Source organism: Natrix helvetica, assembly GCF_964273705.1.
Source record: "Natrix helvetica genome assembly, chromosome: 3".
Classification (NCBI taxonomy): domain Eukaryota; kingdom Metazoa; phylum Chordata; class Lepidosauria; order Squamata; family Natricidae; genus Natrix; species Natrix helvetica.
Genome location: NC_138549.1, coordinates 98,175,753 through 98,193,372, shown reverse-complemented (window position 1 = coordinate 98,193,372; position 17,620 = coordinate 98,175,753). Strand labels below are relative to the sequence as shown.

General features: G+C 34.2%; 1 protein-coding gene across 1 annotated transcript in view; it reads left to right on the top strand.

Moving 5' to 3' along the window:
- The window catches only part of MSH4 (mutS homolog 4), a gene marked incomplete at both ends in the record, with an annotated part of 80,909 nt that extends 65,870 nt beyond the window's left edge, over positions 1-15,039 (top strand). The window contains 9 exons of the mRNA XM_081949158.1: positions 357-493; positions 1,399-1,502; positions 5,335-5,459; positions 7,067-7,267; positions 7,368-7,486; positions 9,393-9,521; positions 9,613-9,787; positions 10,824-10,912; positions 14,851-15,039. Of these exons, the coding sequence (XP_081805284.1) occupies positions 357-493; positions 1,399-1,502; positions 5,335-5,459; positions 7,067-7,267; positions 7,368-7,486; positions 9,393-9,521; positions 9,613-9,787; positions 10,824-10,912; positions 14,851-15,039 (1,268 nt within the window). The remainder of the gene's footprint in view (positions 1-356; positions 494-1,398; positions 1,503-5,334; positions 5,460-7,066; positions 7,268-7,367; positions 7,487-9,392; positions 9,522-9,612; positions 9,788-10,823; positions 10,913-14,850) is intronic.
- Between the last annotated feature and the right edge of the window lie 2,581 nt (positions 15,040-17,620).

The window sequence follows — 17,620 nt, the reverse complement described above, 5'->3', positions numbered from 1 at the left end:
CTGTTTACATGCTTTGGAATGATAAAGAGGAATAGTTTGTGAATTACTTCTTGAATCACAATTATTAATAGCCCCTAGGAAAGCTCTGAAATTTCAGATGGAAGAAGTTATGTTACTCATTTTTTAATTACTTTCCATTCATTTTTATAGTGACATAATAGTAATACAATTCTATTTTGCTAGTTTAAAAAAAATATTACATTATTTTCTATTTTTTCTATTTTCATATTAATATGAATTAATTATTTTCTTCTATTTTCATATTAACATGAATTAATATACTGATTAATTTTAGTGCCCATACAATATGGTTGACTGTATGTAACTAAAATATTTATTTTTACCTTGCAATTAAGGAATGATAACACAACTTGCAGAAAAGCATAACCTTCCTTTAAAAACAAGCTTTAGTTCAGCTCGAGGATTTTTTATCCAGATGAGTGCTGATTGTGCAGCAATACACAATGGTCAACTTCCTTCAGAATTTACCAAGGTTTGAAAATATTGGATCTCAAATCTATTATTTTATTTTTATTTATTGGATTTTCATCCTGTGTTTAGTACTTTATAAGTAACTCAAGGCAGCAGACATACATAATTCTTCTTCCTCCTATTATTGCCACAACAACAACCCTCTGAGCTGGGTTGGCTGAGAGAGTGACTGGCCCAAAGTCACCCAGCTGGCTTTTATGCTTAAGGCATGAAAATTATAATTTAAATAATGTATTTTCTCACTAAAGAATTATTGATTTTTATAAAAATAACACAGTCTATAATGTAATACATTGTATTTTTATTTTATTATTGCCATAACCAGAGTAATTTGTATAGACTGAATTTCCTTTGTAGTCTTTTCAGTATTTGTGTAATGTTGTAGCACCGTTTAATAAAGGGTACTGACTGAACGTTGCTGCCTTTGTATATCAGGACTGGGATAAAAAATATTTTATCATTTATTATATTTAATAATGTAATCATTTATTATCTTTTAATAATGAATAGTATTATCATCATAACTTACTAATGCTCTAATTTTGCTCTGTTACTAGTATAGTAGTAGTAGTTAGTTACTAGTTACTAATTATACTAGTAAAATTAGCTGAAAGTTAAAAAAATTATCAAGATATTTCTATTTTATTTTTTATTTTATTTTTATTTTATGAACATGATCATAATTTATCACTTGTTGCTTGCATGTACACTGAGAGCTTATGCACCAGAGACAAATTTCTTGTGAGTCCAATCATACTTGGTCAATAAATAATTCTACTCTATTATAATGAATTTTATTTTAGCACATACTTTAGAGATAATTTTGGGTTGATCTTCGGGAATTAGAAGTATGACTATTCAGTATATTTAATATATTTTAATATTCAGCTTGAAAATTTCCCACAGATTACTAAAATGAAAAATGCATATAGTTTTACTTCACCTGATTTAATGAAGATGAATGAAAGATGCCAGGAATCCTTGAGAGAAATCTATCACATGACCTACTTGTGAGTAACAATTCTATTGATTCCTCTAAGTAGAATCACTGTGTTAAATGATCATTTAATAATGAGGCTTTTAAAATTGTTGTCATGAAGAACCATAGACTATAAAGTTTTTAAGACAAGGATTGTGCCTCAATTCTGGAACCCAAACACCTAAAACCTTTTAGAAGTTTTAGGACCCTCTCCTGTCTTTGTGATTCAGTCTCTACGTCAGCCTTGATGCTTGTTGTACAATGTACATAATTTAGATGCCTGCCAATAATCAGACACCAAAATGCTACATATAGGCAAATACAATACTGCAGTGTCTTGAGTGTTTTTCATCTGGCCTTCCCAGAAAAAAATATATTGATGTTTTGCATTTCTGGACTGGCCATTTCCCTCAAAGAGGGATTCTGGTACTCTTTTATCAGCAGCCACTACCAAAGAAATGAAATATTATTGAAAACTTAGAATTTTGAAGGCAAGAAGTCTCTTTAGAGCCACCTTGTGTCATCTGTACCAAGTGTCACTGATCTTGTGGCAAGCTGTATAACGGACACACAAGTGACTTATATTTTATATATCATTTATTATATCCTTGCATGTGAGTGTGTGTATGCATGTGTTTAGACACACGCAAACACTCCAAAAGTAATTTAAACACAAACCAGAAGCATAAAAATAGAGGTTTTGTAAGTTTAGTTTCTTCTTTTAGAATGAAACGTTTTCTTTGATAATTAAATCAATTCTAAGTGTATTCAATGAAGAGTGCATGTGCAGCTGAACATTTCATTCACTATGAACTTTTCAACTCACCTCTGGCATTAGCTAAAAACAACTGGAGCAAGTCTGATCCATTTTCAAAGAATAGGTATAGTATGTGTGTACCTAAGTAAACTTACTTGCCTGATGACAGGAGCAAACTAATGAGCATACCTAATGATGTAATTAGAGAATGTATGGCACACTTAGTGATATAGATAGGTAAGGAGCTAGACAACTGAAGGCATAAAAGGGAAGTCGTTTACTAAGCTTTTTTATTTTTCTGTCCTCCATTTTGTAAAAAGATGATTAAAGCTTGATGAAGTAAATCAATCCGCAGACTAATTCTCCTGAGTTGTATTCTATTCTGCTCACGAAAGAAATGCTAAAATCAACTCTTTCACTGTGGAGCCAGAAAAGGAGCATCTCAATTCTAGTCACAAACTGACTTACCAAGGATATTGAGCAAAATATCTCAGAAAGAAGGCTGCATGTAGGTTTATTATTTTGCCGCCTCCAGAGATACTACAAGCAAAGTTTAAAGACAGTAGCCTCAATGGTAGCTCTTGAGTGACTAATATTCTGTGGCATATAAGGCCTAAGAGTTATTAAATATGCCATTTGTCTTTCAATTTGTCTAATTTGTCTGTCTAATAAAGCCATTGAAATGATTGCTTATCAATTCACTTTGTAGCAATTGATTTCTATAAATTAATTGAGCATTATATGAAGAAAAATAAAAACATTCTTCCTTATGTTCTACATCAAATGCTAATAAATTTTATAGAGTGACTGAATGAGAGTTCCATAAAAATAAAAATTGCACTGTTTTTAATACCTTTCATAACTGCATGAACTTTATGAGCATTTATTCCATTCTTTTAAAGGACCACTTGGACTTTCCTCATAGGAAAGTTTCTATAACCTTTGAAAACTGCTATATCTTTTAATTGAGTAAATTTTATTTAAAATCCCACTAAACAACGAAACTAAAAACTATACTAATTTATATGTAGTCAAATTGTAGTAACAAATTTATTTTAGCTCATTTATTATTAGCCTCACACCCAAAATATTCTCTTTCAATATTGATGTTTCCCAAGTTGTTGGTTTCATTGAACTATGGTAACTTAATTTCAAGATTCTAGTCATTCAAAGGTCTTTTAGAACCCTAAGTTTTTTAAATGGGCTTGCTCAAAGAACAACAGGAACCAGTTGTGGGATTCAATTTTTTTTTACTTCGAATTCTGTGGGCGTGGCTTGGTGGTCAAGTGAGTGGGTGGATGTGGCTGGGTGGTCATGAGAGTGGGTAGGTGTGGCCAACTCAATGTAACTCCCACCCAGTCACATGGCACACACCACAGCCACATCTACCCAGTTTTTGTGACTCCCTGTGTTTTCTGTGGGAAATGGGTCATGTGACTGGGTGGGTATGGCCAACTTGATTGGTCTCACCCTTAGGAAATTTCTCCTTAGTCCAACTCACAATAAAATAGCACTGTTCCAATATTAGAATAGAATAGAATAGAATAGAATAGAATAGAATAGAATAGAATAGAATAGAATAGAATAGAATAACAGTATTGGAAAGGACCTTGGAGGTCTTCTAGTCCAACCCCCTGCTTAGGCAGGAAACCCTAAACCATTTCAGACAAATGATTATCCAATCTCTTCTTAAAAACTTCCAGTGTTGAAGCATTTAGAACTTTTTTAAAAAAGTCAACCCCAAAGCAAACACAGCAGCTTGAGAGGGAAACTAAAAGCAGCTGCTCAAGCTAATTGAAAGCCTGAGTGTGCTGCCAAAAGCCATTAACCCTTCCAACACTATTATTCTATGTTCTCTTATGTTCTAAATTGGGTGCTTCAGAGCAGAAGCAATACAACTAGCTGGACCACACATGCACTAAATTCACGATCTGTATGATCAAGCTGCATCATTGTCCCCCTCCTGTATCCCCCCCCCCCCCCCAAAGAAGAAGTAGCCAACACTGCAGCAGCTATAAAAGGTCTTGGAAACTCCAGGGAGTATCTGCTGATCACAGAAGTATTACTTAATACTCTATAATGAAAATGTTTGTAATCTTGTCCATCTTCCTGAAGGGAAGAGGTTAATCCCAACCCTAGATGGGAGATTGATGGGTTTCCCTGCCCTAATCCTGTCAGTTTCTGTTATTTATTGACTTGATTCAGCGTGTATCGGCTGCATTCCAGCTGCAAGTGGAGCTATTAACTGAAGAGAGGGGGGAAAAGCTCTATTGCACTTTATTTTTAACCAGTTCTCTGAACTGCATAAGCAATTAATTAACAGTTGGGGCGAACCGGTGAGAACGATTGAATCCCACCTGTGACAGGAACCCCTTGAGAGTCATACTGAACCTGTTAATTATTAAATGTATCATCTGGTATTATAACATTCACTTAAGTCATTTCTTTAAAACAGGGCAATCAGTAGGTATGTTTCTCTTAAATTAGATATGTACATTAACAAACACGTATCTCAGCCAAGCATTCCTAAAGCAAAGCATTGTTCATAGATTGCAACCTCAGAGATTTAAAAGTCTCTTATCCTGCTTTTGATAAGCATCTATTTTTCATTTTTGCCCCTTAAAATGGAGAGAAGTAAATTCAGAGATTTGGATCCTGAGGATCCAAAACCTGCTTTGTTAGGCCTATCTCACATTTCTAATATTTCCTCTTTTTCCCCCCTTTCAGAAAGAAAGACTGTTAGGTTTAAGGTCGTCTTTATGATTTCAGATTATATTCCTTGGCACATTAACTCATAAACCCTAAACATGCATTTTGCACTTCAGATGTTTGAATCTGAAAATCTCTGATAGTAAAGTTTATACTGGTACTAGTTTATTTCTAATATTTGCAAAATGTTTCCAGCCCTAATTGTTATTCAGTTCTGATAATGTATGATATAATAATGTAGTTATTTTGTGCCACATAAATTCAGTTAACAATTTTCTTTAAATATGTAATTTTTTTCAGTAATGTAAAGGAAAAGTTCTTAGAATATAGTGATACGTTTACTAATACTGTAGTAAATTACTTTAAATTGTATAATAATACTTATCCTTGTTTACAGGATAGTGTGCAAACTATTGAGTGAAATATATGAGCATATCCATTGCTTGTATAAACTCTCTGACACTGTTTCTATGCTAGATATGTTGCAGTCATTTGCCCATGCCTGCACACTGTCTGACTATGGTAAGTAATTTTGTTTCTTGAAACAACTCCCACCAAAAACTTATACCACTTATTTTTTTAACCACATCTACAAAGTAATTTGCTACAGTAGTTCTTGTTTTTTTTAGCAGCTGTCTTGTTTAGTGACAGCACACAGTTACAATGGTGATCAAGTTGTAAAAAAATTTTATGCTCAGTCCTCACATTTATGGCCATCGCAAGTCTATAAAGCAAAAAAAAAAAAAGCTGAAGTAAGATCAGAAGCACAGTTGCAGTTTTACTTAGTGATCACTCTGCCTAACCATCAAGTTTGTTGGTCTTAATTGTGGTTGCTAAACAAGGACTACTTGTAGTAACACCTAATATCAATGCAAAGGAATACTTAAGTAATGTGAAAAAATTAAACAATAGTATCGAGCATAATCTAACTGCTTCATTGAATGACTGCATGAGCATGCAAATTCCTAAGATATATTTTACAGTGCTCTCGTATTATGACAGCCCATACCTCTGATTCTTTGGCACACAGATTAATATTTGGGTAAAATACTATTGTTCTATTATAACAAAGTTAAAAGTAGAATACACAATATTTAAAAACCTTCTTGGAAGGATTTTGTTAATAGTATTGATAAAGGTTGGGGTGAGCATATAGTGCTCTCCAGCAATTCCACAATTCTGCCATTGGATGTCTCTTGGAATATTGTATCTCAAAAGAAATTTATTTCAAACAGTAATTTCCAATTTATTTATTTGATTACATTGCATTCCTGCCTTAGCTTCTGATTTCTAAAATAAATATGCAACTGTAAAATTATGTAGGTTAGACTTATTGAATTATTTAAGATTTAAATTGGAAGATGTTGCATATGTGTTAAGATACACAACTTTCACTTTTGTTTAATTTGGACTGCAGGCAATAGCGTACCTAACATAGCTGATATCCTGAACTGGATGATTTTTAACCGCCCCTTCCTTTATTGCTGAGAGCCAGTTTGGTGTACTAGCTAAGGTGCCAGACTAGAAACCAGGAGACTATAAATTCTAATCCTAATTTAGTTACACATCCTACTGGGTGATCTTGGCCCAGTCTCTTCTCTCAGTTCTACGGAAAAGAAACTGGCAAGCCATTTCTGAAAAATGCTGCCAGGAAAACTACAGGGGGACAATTGCCGATTGTGACTTGAAAGCACTTTTCCCTCTTTCATCACTGCTGTGCTGCCACCCACTGCCAAACAGCAGATTGGCATGAAGGCAGTAACAACTCTACACCCACTGCTAGCCTCTTTATGTTTCAAAAAGCATTCCCTTTATTGCCTGCATCCAGAGTGGACCACACACACGTCCCACCTTGGCACACCACTGGTTGAAGGGCTGTGTAGTTTTGTGAGAATAAGTTTTAATGAAAAAAGGCATTTATTTACCTATTTGTAGGCTTGCATTACTCCTACAATTTTACATGTTCTGCAAATGGTAATATTAAAAATTTAGGAATAGCGCAATCCTACACATTGTTTACATTGCATAACATATACATTTCTGGATGGTTCATAAACCAGCTTGTCTTACAATATATTTGTCAATAACACATGAGTATTAAAATATGTTATTATATTTCTTCCTTCTAGTACGTCCTGAGTTTACAGATACTTTAGCAATAAAGCAAGGATGGCATCCAGTTCTTGAAAAAGTACATTTTGAGAAACCTGTCCCCAATGATACCTATATCACAGAAGGAAGTAATTTTATAATAATTACAGGACCAAATATGAGTGGAAAATCAACCTACCTAAAACAAATAGCCCTTTCTCAGATTATGGCACAAATGGGTAAATAATAGCTTCTCTGAATATATAAGCTAAAGTGAGTTCAAATGCATTAAACATATGAACATCTGACATTTGTTTTGTCCCTTTCTTTAATCTGCAGGTTCTTTTGTCCCAGCAGAATATTCTTCTTTTAGGATTGCTGAACAAATATTTACCAGAATAGGTATGGATGATGATATAGAAACAAATTCATCAACATTCATGAAAGAAATGAAAGAGGTATTCATTTAACTGAGTTAGAGATTGTTAGTTACTAAATGGCCTTGATTCCTATTTAATTGATTCATAGGATATATATCCATAAACAGATGTTAGATGCAGTTAGGTCAAAATGAAACCATGTGTGTCATGCTGTCGCCATATAAATGTGGCAAAGGTGATGTCTGTGTCCTTTTGCTTCATATGATACAAAACAATGAATGAAGGCGAATATGTGTGTCTCAGAATAACATTGAAGGATCTAATCTGGGTTGGTCACATCCCACACTCTTCTAGGGAGAAGTTCCCTGAAGTTGGGCTCCAGCACGAGTCCGAAAACTCGGAAGACAAAACCTCTCATCCCAATGACCCCGACCCAGATTGGATCCTGCAATCCAAAACAATGCAAATATCTTTTAACAGTATTAACTACAGTTGTTATTTTTGGCTTATTATTTTAATGGGTAGTAGTAGTTTGTTAGCCATACAGAGTCATCTCTCGACGGGATGGGTGACACATGAATTAAATACATAACTAAATTGGTGTAATGCATTACACATTTATATTGCTTTGTATCATACTTGTGTTATGACATCATGACATAGATAGCTTTATGACCTATTTACTTCCCTTACCTGCAGTCCCTTGTCTGCACCCTTAGCTTACTTGAAAATAACTTTTTCAGTTAATTTTACACATTTAATTTTATTCTTTTAGGAAAAATGTTTGAACAGACACAAAACCTCCAAATTTTGTAAGGGGTATACAAATTCATGTGTTAAGTTATAGTATAGGAAGCGTTTCCATGTCTTAGGGAAAAGATACAATAATGAGAGACATAGCAAGTAAAAACTAGCAATCACAATAGCAATCAAAATGGAGCATTCTTACCTACTACACACAGATAAGTTATGCTTCTCAGTATTCCTCTTTTTTCCTGTTTAATAGCCTAAACGTATTTATTTATTTTAATCATCAAAAACATATTTGCTGCCCATCTCTTGGTTCAAGGTGACTCTGACAAGTATTGGATTCTGACAAGGTACTTTTCACCAATTTTGGTATGCAATCTTGTTATGATTTAGAAAACAGTTTGGGAAGGAGTCTAAATGTTCTTGACCAGTTTTAGATTATAGAAGTTCATGCCCAATTCTTAGTACTTTTATCCATACTTTGATCGTTGACATATCATTGTTCTAGTCTACCCAAGCATACAGGGTCCCTTTTAATGTACTGAAGCATTTGAATTGATTATATGCACTTTATTAGATTGAATATTTTATCATGTAATTAATTAAGATCATTATCCATCATAATCACTGGAAGAGATCATTTGCTGGGCAAGCCTGCAAAGTATTTACTTTCTTTTCAAGCAGGTTTTAATGAATCAGCTAAACCTTATTTGCATTCAAACTACACGTCGAACAAGTTTAATACATACAGCATTGAATCCTAAATTTTCACTTCAGTCTTATTGTTTGAACTGTGATCTAACTTGCTTCTTGTGTAAATGTGAGTGGAATATATGATTATCGTGATTTCTACATTGATGGTCTCTTTTTGAGGATTTGTCGTGAATTTAAAAATTTAGATCAAGCACAGACCTTGCTGAACCCACCAGTACATGCAAAGAATTAATCAAAGATGATTGCTGTATAAGCATTTATTTTCAATTACTACAGCATCACAAAAGATTGCCATACAGCATAAAGTTATTTTGTGAAAATTGAAACTATTGTGAATGCAGAGAACTTTTGAATTGGGCTGTTTGTGCTGATTAATGATTTGTTTTTAGGTGGCAGCTGGTTGTCTGTTACTAAACTAAATTTCCTGTCTGGGGTTTTGAGCAGGAAATGAAAATATCTATTAGTAGGATTTATCCACACATGGAATATTAATAATGAAATTTGATGTCTCTTTCATTAGGTAACATACATCATACAAAATGCTAATGACAAATCACTTATCATAATTGATGAGCTTGGCAGAGGTACCAGTCCTGAGGAAGGCATTGGCATATGTTATGCAGTCTGTGAATATCTTCTAAACTTAAAAGTAATATTAATTTTAAAATCATTTTTCCTATACCTTCTGCTAGTTTTCTATTTTTCAATAATTCATTTCAGATGTTGTTTCATTTTTGCAGGCATTCACACTCTTTGCTACTCATTTCTTGGAATTATGTCAGATTGATAACTTATATCCCAATGTGGAAAACAATTACTTTGAAGTGCAGCATATAAGAAGCAGTTGTGAAATTAGGGAGAAAATTGCTTATACTTACATTCTTTCTAAAGGATGCACAGAGGAAAAAAATTATGGTAATAGTCCTGATTCATTAAGGCTTATGACAACACACACAAGGAGGTTTCAGTATATGATTTGCATATGTGGAAGGAGTCATCTAGAATAAGAGTTTGTACATACAATTTTAGCTATATTTGAAACAGTATGCTTGTATTTAAAAAACAAGACTATTAATATTTTATGATATGTTCCTTATTGAGTCTAGCAATTTTCCATTTTGCAAGATGTTTTATTTCTTGTCATTAACCAATAGATGCATTTATATTAGGGTTCCATAAATTTTCATGGGCCAGGATCTAGATCCATCATTCTGTTTTATGTTGACACATATACATACAAGAGTTAAGTTTGTTAGCATTTAGATTAGGAAAGAAATGAAATACAAAATGTAATAATTATGCTGTACATGCTCTGTTCATTTTCTTGTCTCTTGATCTCAGTAAAACAGGTGTTTCTCAAATCCATAACAGAGCCTACAGTTTAAGTTGTGGAAAGGCTGCTGATCCGGAAATTGCTGTATTTGATATATTTGGGTGTAGGTAGTTACTCTGTAGGATTCAGAATATAATATCACAAGTGTAATACGGACAACTATATAAATTTGATAAATAATTAAATCAAATGGGTTCTTGGCAGATTACAGTATTTAGAATGAAGAATGGAGAAAAAAGAATATGTAGATTTGTCTTTAAAAATATAGAAGTCTGTTGTCGGCATTGTGCTTTTGATTTCATAAACATGATTAAAAAATAGACCCATAAAAGTACTTCATATTGTTTAGTATTCTTGTCGTCCTGATTTAGTATCACATCTATTTGAACTCTTACTTTAGTTAAAAAAATGTTCTTAATTCTGATCTGCAAGCCTACTTTAAATCCTGTTTTAAAAGGAAATGTGTCAAGGTAACACTGACTCATGGTTAAGATTAATAATAGGAAGGAAAGAGTTTGAATTGCATTTCATCTGGTGTTTGGCAAATCAAACATTTTTATTAAACATCCTTATCTTTCACAGGAAAAAAAATAGCTTTGTTTTCTTTTTTACATTTAGGCTTGAAAGCTGCAGAGGTTTCCTCTCTTCCTTTATCAATAATATTGGACGCCAAGAAGCTGGTAACTCTTATTGATAAACAAATGATGGTGTGTATTATTAGCATATAACTTCAGAACATATAATACAGATTTTTTTTTCTATTTTATATGCTATTATTAACATCCTTACTTTTTATTCAATATTGTTGAAAAAATATTTTGAAATGTGCTCTCTACATTTTTTGTAGTGACATATGAAGCAATATACAATATGAATAAAGCCACGGAAGCCCCAGACATATGAGTAAATCTGGCAATAAAAGAAAAAAATGGCTTCATATATATTTAGCCACAAAGCCTTAAAGCCATAGATTTAAATCCTAACCTGTACTAAACTTTGATTTCTGTAATCACGTTTCCTCAATGCACTAAGCAATACAGTTTGCAGAACAGCCTTTGATCAAAGGCTGGATTCACTCAACTCAACAAATCATATTATGTTTCAATACAATAAAGACAGAGAGTTGGAGGAATATTTGGTCCTCATTCAATCCAATTCAGTATTTCATTGGCATTTTAGGATGGCATGACGGCATCTCTGACAGATGGCTCTATAGAGCCCAACACTTCACAGGCAGTGCTTTTCAAAGCTAAAGATTCCTATTATTAGAAAGCCTTTCCCAATGTTTAACTGAAAACTGCTTTCTTGTAGCTTCAGTCCTATACTTGTACTACTAGTTTCAGGATCAACAAAGATCAGCTTTAGTACCTTTCAGATTTTTAAGACTGCTATCGTATTTTCCTTAACTATTCAGGCTGAACCTACCAAACACTTAAAGTAATTTCTCTTAGGACTTGTTTTCCAACTTCCTTTACCACTCTGTCCATTCTTTTGATGTTTCCTGGGTTGTCAATGTTTGTCTTGTAACAGAATACATCGAAGTGGCTGATCGATGGAGAAGACAGCCGAAGAGATTTCATTGTCTATGATCTGAATATTACGTATTTTGTTTATGTGTTAACATTTTTATTTCTATTTTGTATTGTTTTTATTTTGTTGATTTTAGATCAATGTTCTAGGATCCCAAGATCATTTTGAATACTATTACTTCCTACCTTTATTTTATCTGAAGTTCTGACAAACAGCCCCTCTTTTAGATCATGTATTTAAAAAATTGTCAATCATAGATATATGCCCAAGTTGGCAACATCTATTAACAAGCAGATAAATCTAAATATTCTCTAATCATAGATTAATCCTTCATCATTACATTTTCTGTCTGGATTAAAGCTCAAATGGTTAGCCTACAATCAGTACTGCCATTTATACTGGATTAAATACTGTTCCTATATTTCATGAAAATGACAATACAATACAATACAATACAATACAATACAATAGTAGAGTTGGAAGGGACCTTGGAGGTCTTCTAGTCCAACCCCCTGCCTCGGCAGGAAACCCTATACCGTTCCAAACAAATGGCTATCCAACATCTTCTTAAAGACTTCCAGTGTTGGGGCATTCACAACTTCTGGAGGCAAGCTGTTCCACTGATTAATTGTTCTAACTGTCAGGAAGTTTCTCCTCAGTTCTAAGTTGCTTCTCTCCTTGATTAGTTTCCACCCATTGCTTCTTGTTCTGTCCTCAGGTGCCTTGGAGAATAGCTTGACTCCCTCTTCTTTGTGGCAACCCCTGAGATATTGGAACACTGCTATCATGTCTCCCCTAGTCCTTCTTTCTCTTAAGCTAGACATACCTAGTTCCTGCAACCGTTCTTCATATGTTTTAGTCTCCAGTCCCCTAATCATCTTTGTTGCTCTTCTCTGCACTCTTTCTAGAGTCTCCACATCTTTTTTACATCATGGCGACCAGAACTGAATGCAGTATTCCAAGTGTGGCCTTACCAAGGCATTATAAAGTGGTATTAACACTTCATGTGATCTTGATTCTATCCCTCTGTTGATGCAGCCTAGAACTGTGTTGGCTTTTTTGGCAGCTGCTGCACACTGCTGGCTCATATTTAAATGGTTGCCCACTAGAACTCCAAGATCCCTCTCACAGTTACTACTATTGAGCACGGTACATGCACGGCAAAGACATAAATCTTTGTCACAAATATGGCAGCATAGAGCTTCAAATCCACATTTATGTGTTTATTCAGGAAGTTACCAGGCAGAAGACTACATCACATACCTTGCAGCACAATCTTCTAGCAGAAAAGTTATTTTGATAACATGCTAATTTTTCTTTTTGTTGACAAACTATCCTCTCAGAGCAGTCTAATATTTCAAGCTTTTTTATTAACCAATCACTCGCAACCCTTTTAATGACTTTAAAGAAACTTTTACATTTTTCTGTGAGAATGCAAAGCCCTCTTACCATTGGCGTGGCAAAATTTTGGTAGTTGTATCAAGTAATCACCCTTCATTGTTTTGACAGAATGTGTTTATTTTTCACTGAAAACAGCTCAGTAAAAAAGGTGGATATTATGACATACTTATAGACCAAATGATATTATATAACAAAAATGGGAGGATTCCCAATTCATTATTTCCATCACTGTTGCAGCTTCTGTATTTGCAGGAGAGAAAGCAAGCTGTCCTTTCCTTCTACTTCCCATATTCTAGTTATTGTCTGTAAATGGTTGCCCCATGAAAGTTTCCAAATATACCATATTTTTCAAGCTATAAGATGCTCCAGACTATAAGATGCACCTAGCTTATGGGAAGAAAAGCAAGGAAAAGAAATCTGCCTCTGCCTCCCAGCAGCCATCTGGTATTCATCAGGCCCATTCGTTGCAGCCCTTTCACCGCGGCCCATGTGCCGCTGCCACCCTGGCCCATTCGCCGCTGCTGCCCATTCGCCTGTGCACTGCCACCTGTTCAACATGGTCTGTTCGCTGCCCATTCACCGCTGCTGCCCATTCACCGTTTGCCAGCATCCATTCGCTACCACTGTGGCTACCCATTCTAGAACAGCTGATCAGCACCGCACCAACCTCCCTCCCCCCGGCCGCAATATTCTCTCTATAAGACACACAGACATTTCCACCCACTTTTTGGGGGGTGGGGGGGAGAGTGTGTCTTATACTCCCAAAAATATGACAATATAGGAGCTGGGGATTCTTGTAAAGAATAATAGAAAAATGAATGCCTCAGTTCAGCCAATCTTCCAATTATCCATACCATTCCTTCTGGCAATTCTATTCAACTAGAGTTTTGAAGGATAATACTGGCATCCTCTTTTTCCTATGTAGCCCACATTCATGACATTCTCCAGGACTGAAGTACTGCCAATAGTATGCCATACTGGTAATCCTTGGCTTACAACCATTTGTTTAGTGACCGTTCAAAATTACAACAGCACACACACACAAAAAAAGACATGAACATTTTTCACACTTATGGCAGTTGCAGCATCCCTACAGCCACATCAAAATTCGAATGCTTGGCAACTGGTTCATGTTTATGACGGTTGCATCGTCTTGGGGTCATGTGATCACCTTTTTGCAACCTTCTGATAAGCAAAGTAAATGGGCAAGACAGATGCAATTAACAACCATGTTTCTAACAATATTGCAGCGATTCACTTAACAACTATGGCAAGAAAAGTCATAAAATGGGGCAAAATTCATTTAACAACTATTGCTTAGCAATGGAAATTTTGTGCTCAATTGGGGTCGTAAATCAAGGACTACCTGCATTCAGAAAAGGGGATAAGGGTGCGTCAATCAACTAACATCCTATAGGTTTGCCCAGTGCTATTAGCAAACAAGTATAAGATTTGGCTAGAAACAGAAACAATTTGGAGCAATGAGCTAGAGGGTTTTCATCCCAGCTATTTTGCTTCAGATTGTATCTTGTTCCTACAAACTCTTACTCTAAAGTTTAGCGGAAAGAATAGATCTGCACTAAATGTAGATTTGCATCTCCTACAATGATTTAATTGATTAACATGAGAATTCATTAATCAACTTGGATAACTGATACTGTGAGCATCCTTAAAAATCAGATTTTAATATGTGTGTGTCCTTTTAAATAAACAGCAGCAGCAAAGAACAGATCCTGAAATATTAAAAGAAAAGGCGATGTATCACTTAGCAAATAGATTGATTCAGACTGCTCGCAACTCTCAACTGGATCTAGACAGCTTGCGAATATACTTGAAAGGTTTGAAGAAAAAGTACGAAACTGATTGCATTGCCTCTGAACCAGTAGCTGCAGATGTTGGATGACCGAAAATCATGTACATTCTAATCTGCAGAATTAACTAATGCAAATACGGTTAGAACTAAAATTATATCTTCATGACCATTTGTTATGTCACTATATGTCTGGAGTATTTTTTTCCTAATATATAGTTGCTATGTTTTAATTGTATAGTAAATGCATTCTTAATTAAATGGGAAATATTAACAACATGTAATGAAATTATTACTTTAAATAATGCCACAAAAATTAAGAAAGCTTTTATTTACAAAAGATCTCGGTACATTAAAAAAAAACATGTGTTGATCCATTAATATCACTTATAAAAATGCAGTATTAGACAAACAAAAGAACTATTCTTTATCCAAATGTAGGCTGAGAAAGAAATAGAACAAAACAACAATTTGCTAAACACTTTATTTGAGACTTAGAGATATCTGTTCATTTTAGGCTATGTAGACGTGTTCACTTAATGAATATTTCTGTTTTTTTATTTTTTATATTTTCTTGTATTAATGATGATTACAGTTTATATTAAAAGAAAAGAAAAATGTAAACAAATCTAATGTTCATATTATATAGTTTTATTAAAGTTTGATTGTGACCTTACCAGGAACTTCATTATTCTGTATAACTCAACTTTTTTACACCTTTGCTCCAAATTTTGTAGAACCATTTGTTTGTTCCAATAGAAGAGAATATGTGTAGTTTAGGGTACAAAGTTTAGTTTGGTAATGAAATATCTGCAAGAAAACCACTAAGCTCAGAAGATCCAGAACCCAATATTTATTTGATTGATGGAGTTCTGTACCTACCCATCTCAACAAGTGAGTCTTGTGGCAGATATTGTAAAAAAACAATTTAAAACATTAAATAATACAAAATAAAAATATATGCTCATTGAGTAAAACTATTAATGTTTTAATGCAGAGAAGAAACGGGTCCCTTAATATACTGGGAGCTCAAATATTTCCTATTAATATCAGGAGAATATTAAGCAGCTGTTTGAAATATAAAAGCAATATCTACATATTTTCTGCATATTTTGTTATAAAAATGTATTTTGTGGATATATAGAGGGTGATCTTCTAGGAAGCAGATTATACAGGAAGCAGTAATACATTTTGTTATGCTTCGACCTTGTGGCAGGATTAAAATAAGCTCTTTTTATATTGAAGTATCATAATAGCAGTATTTCTTTGAAATACAATTATGGCAAATTAAGTGCATGCAAAGAAAATAGTGCCGCCTCAACTGTTTTTAAATGTGAATATGAAGCACACACCAGAAATACAAGAAAAATTGGAAATGTTAAAATTCAGCTCCTTTTTTTACAACAAAGCTGTATGATTGTAGAATATGTTTGCTGCTGGGGGCAGGTTTTAAACTTCCCTAATTGTCTGTATACAGGAAGAATTATAATACTTCAAGATTGAAATCCTTTTTATTTGATAATGCACAGAACTTGGAAAACTGCCAGAAATCAGGAAACATGAAACATTAAGGGAATACAGGACCAAGAGGACATGCAGGGCAGTGTGTCATCTGCTTTGTGAGTGAACCAGATATCACTGTTAGAATACCTTGTTAATACAAATCAAGAAAATATACCATAATTTATAACTTAGATTGGAACAGTCCAACAGTCAGAAGCAACTAAGAATGAGATCAAATATGCAATAATTAAGAAAAGGATTAAATTTTACATTATCATGATCAGCTACAGTTTTCAACATGAGATAAGTTCATACATTGCAGGTGCAATGCCTGCTTCCTGAATTCAAGGAGTAGGTAAATGTTCCTAACTGAACTCTCACCTAGCCTAAACCAGAAAGAGATCTCTGTATTTACAAAAGTGTGCTTTGAGACCATATTTAGGGGACTTGGTACACAAGATCATTGGAGCAGTCCTCTTCACAATATATTTTCTTACCATCTGAAACCTTGACAAGACTGTTTCTAATTCTTAAAAACAAACCCATTTCTGTCTAAGCCCTATAAATGTAGTTTGTATTTGGCAGCAAAAAAAAAAGAAGATTCCAAGCGATAGATCATCTATAGACTCCTCTTAGGGATGGATTTCAAACGCAAGGCCTGCAGGACAAATCCGGCTTGCGGGTTGATTAGATCTGTTTTTTACTTTTTAAAATAGTTTTTAGGTTCTGTGTGTGTGTGTATTTAAAACATTTCTTTTAATTTGTGTATTTTTTTAGCTTTTAAAATTACTAATTGCTTATACTTCATCATTCTTAGGCTGATCTATTACTGTAATAAAGATTTGATGAATTGATCATGTTTCATCTTGTTTCCTTGTTCTTAAGGAAAATTGACACTTACCTATATAAAAATCAATTGGCTTCCATATTTTAAAAATTTGGTAAAAGTGTAACAAGGTAGAACTGAGCAGAGTGGTAGTCTAATGGGGAAGACGCTCACCTGCCATTCGGAAGGTTGGGAGTTCAATCCTAGGTAGCGGCAGATGTTTCTCTCCTAAGGTGCAAAGAAAAAAACATCTACTGTGAACTCTGCATAAGTGTCTGGAAGAACATCTTTCTAGTAAATGCTCAGCTCCATTTAATCGCCCCAACTGTACCCTCAATTAAGGGA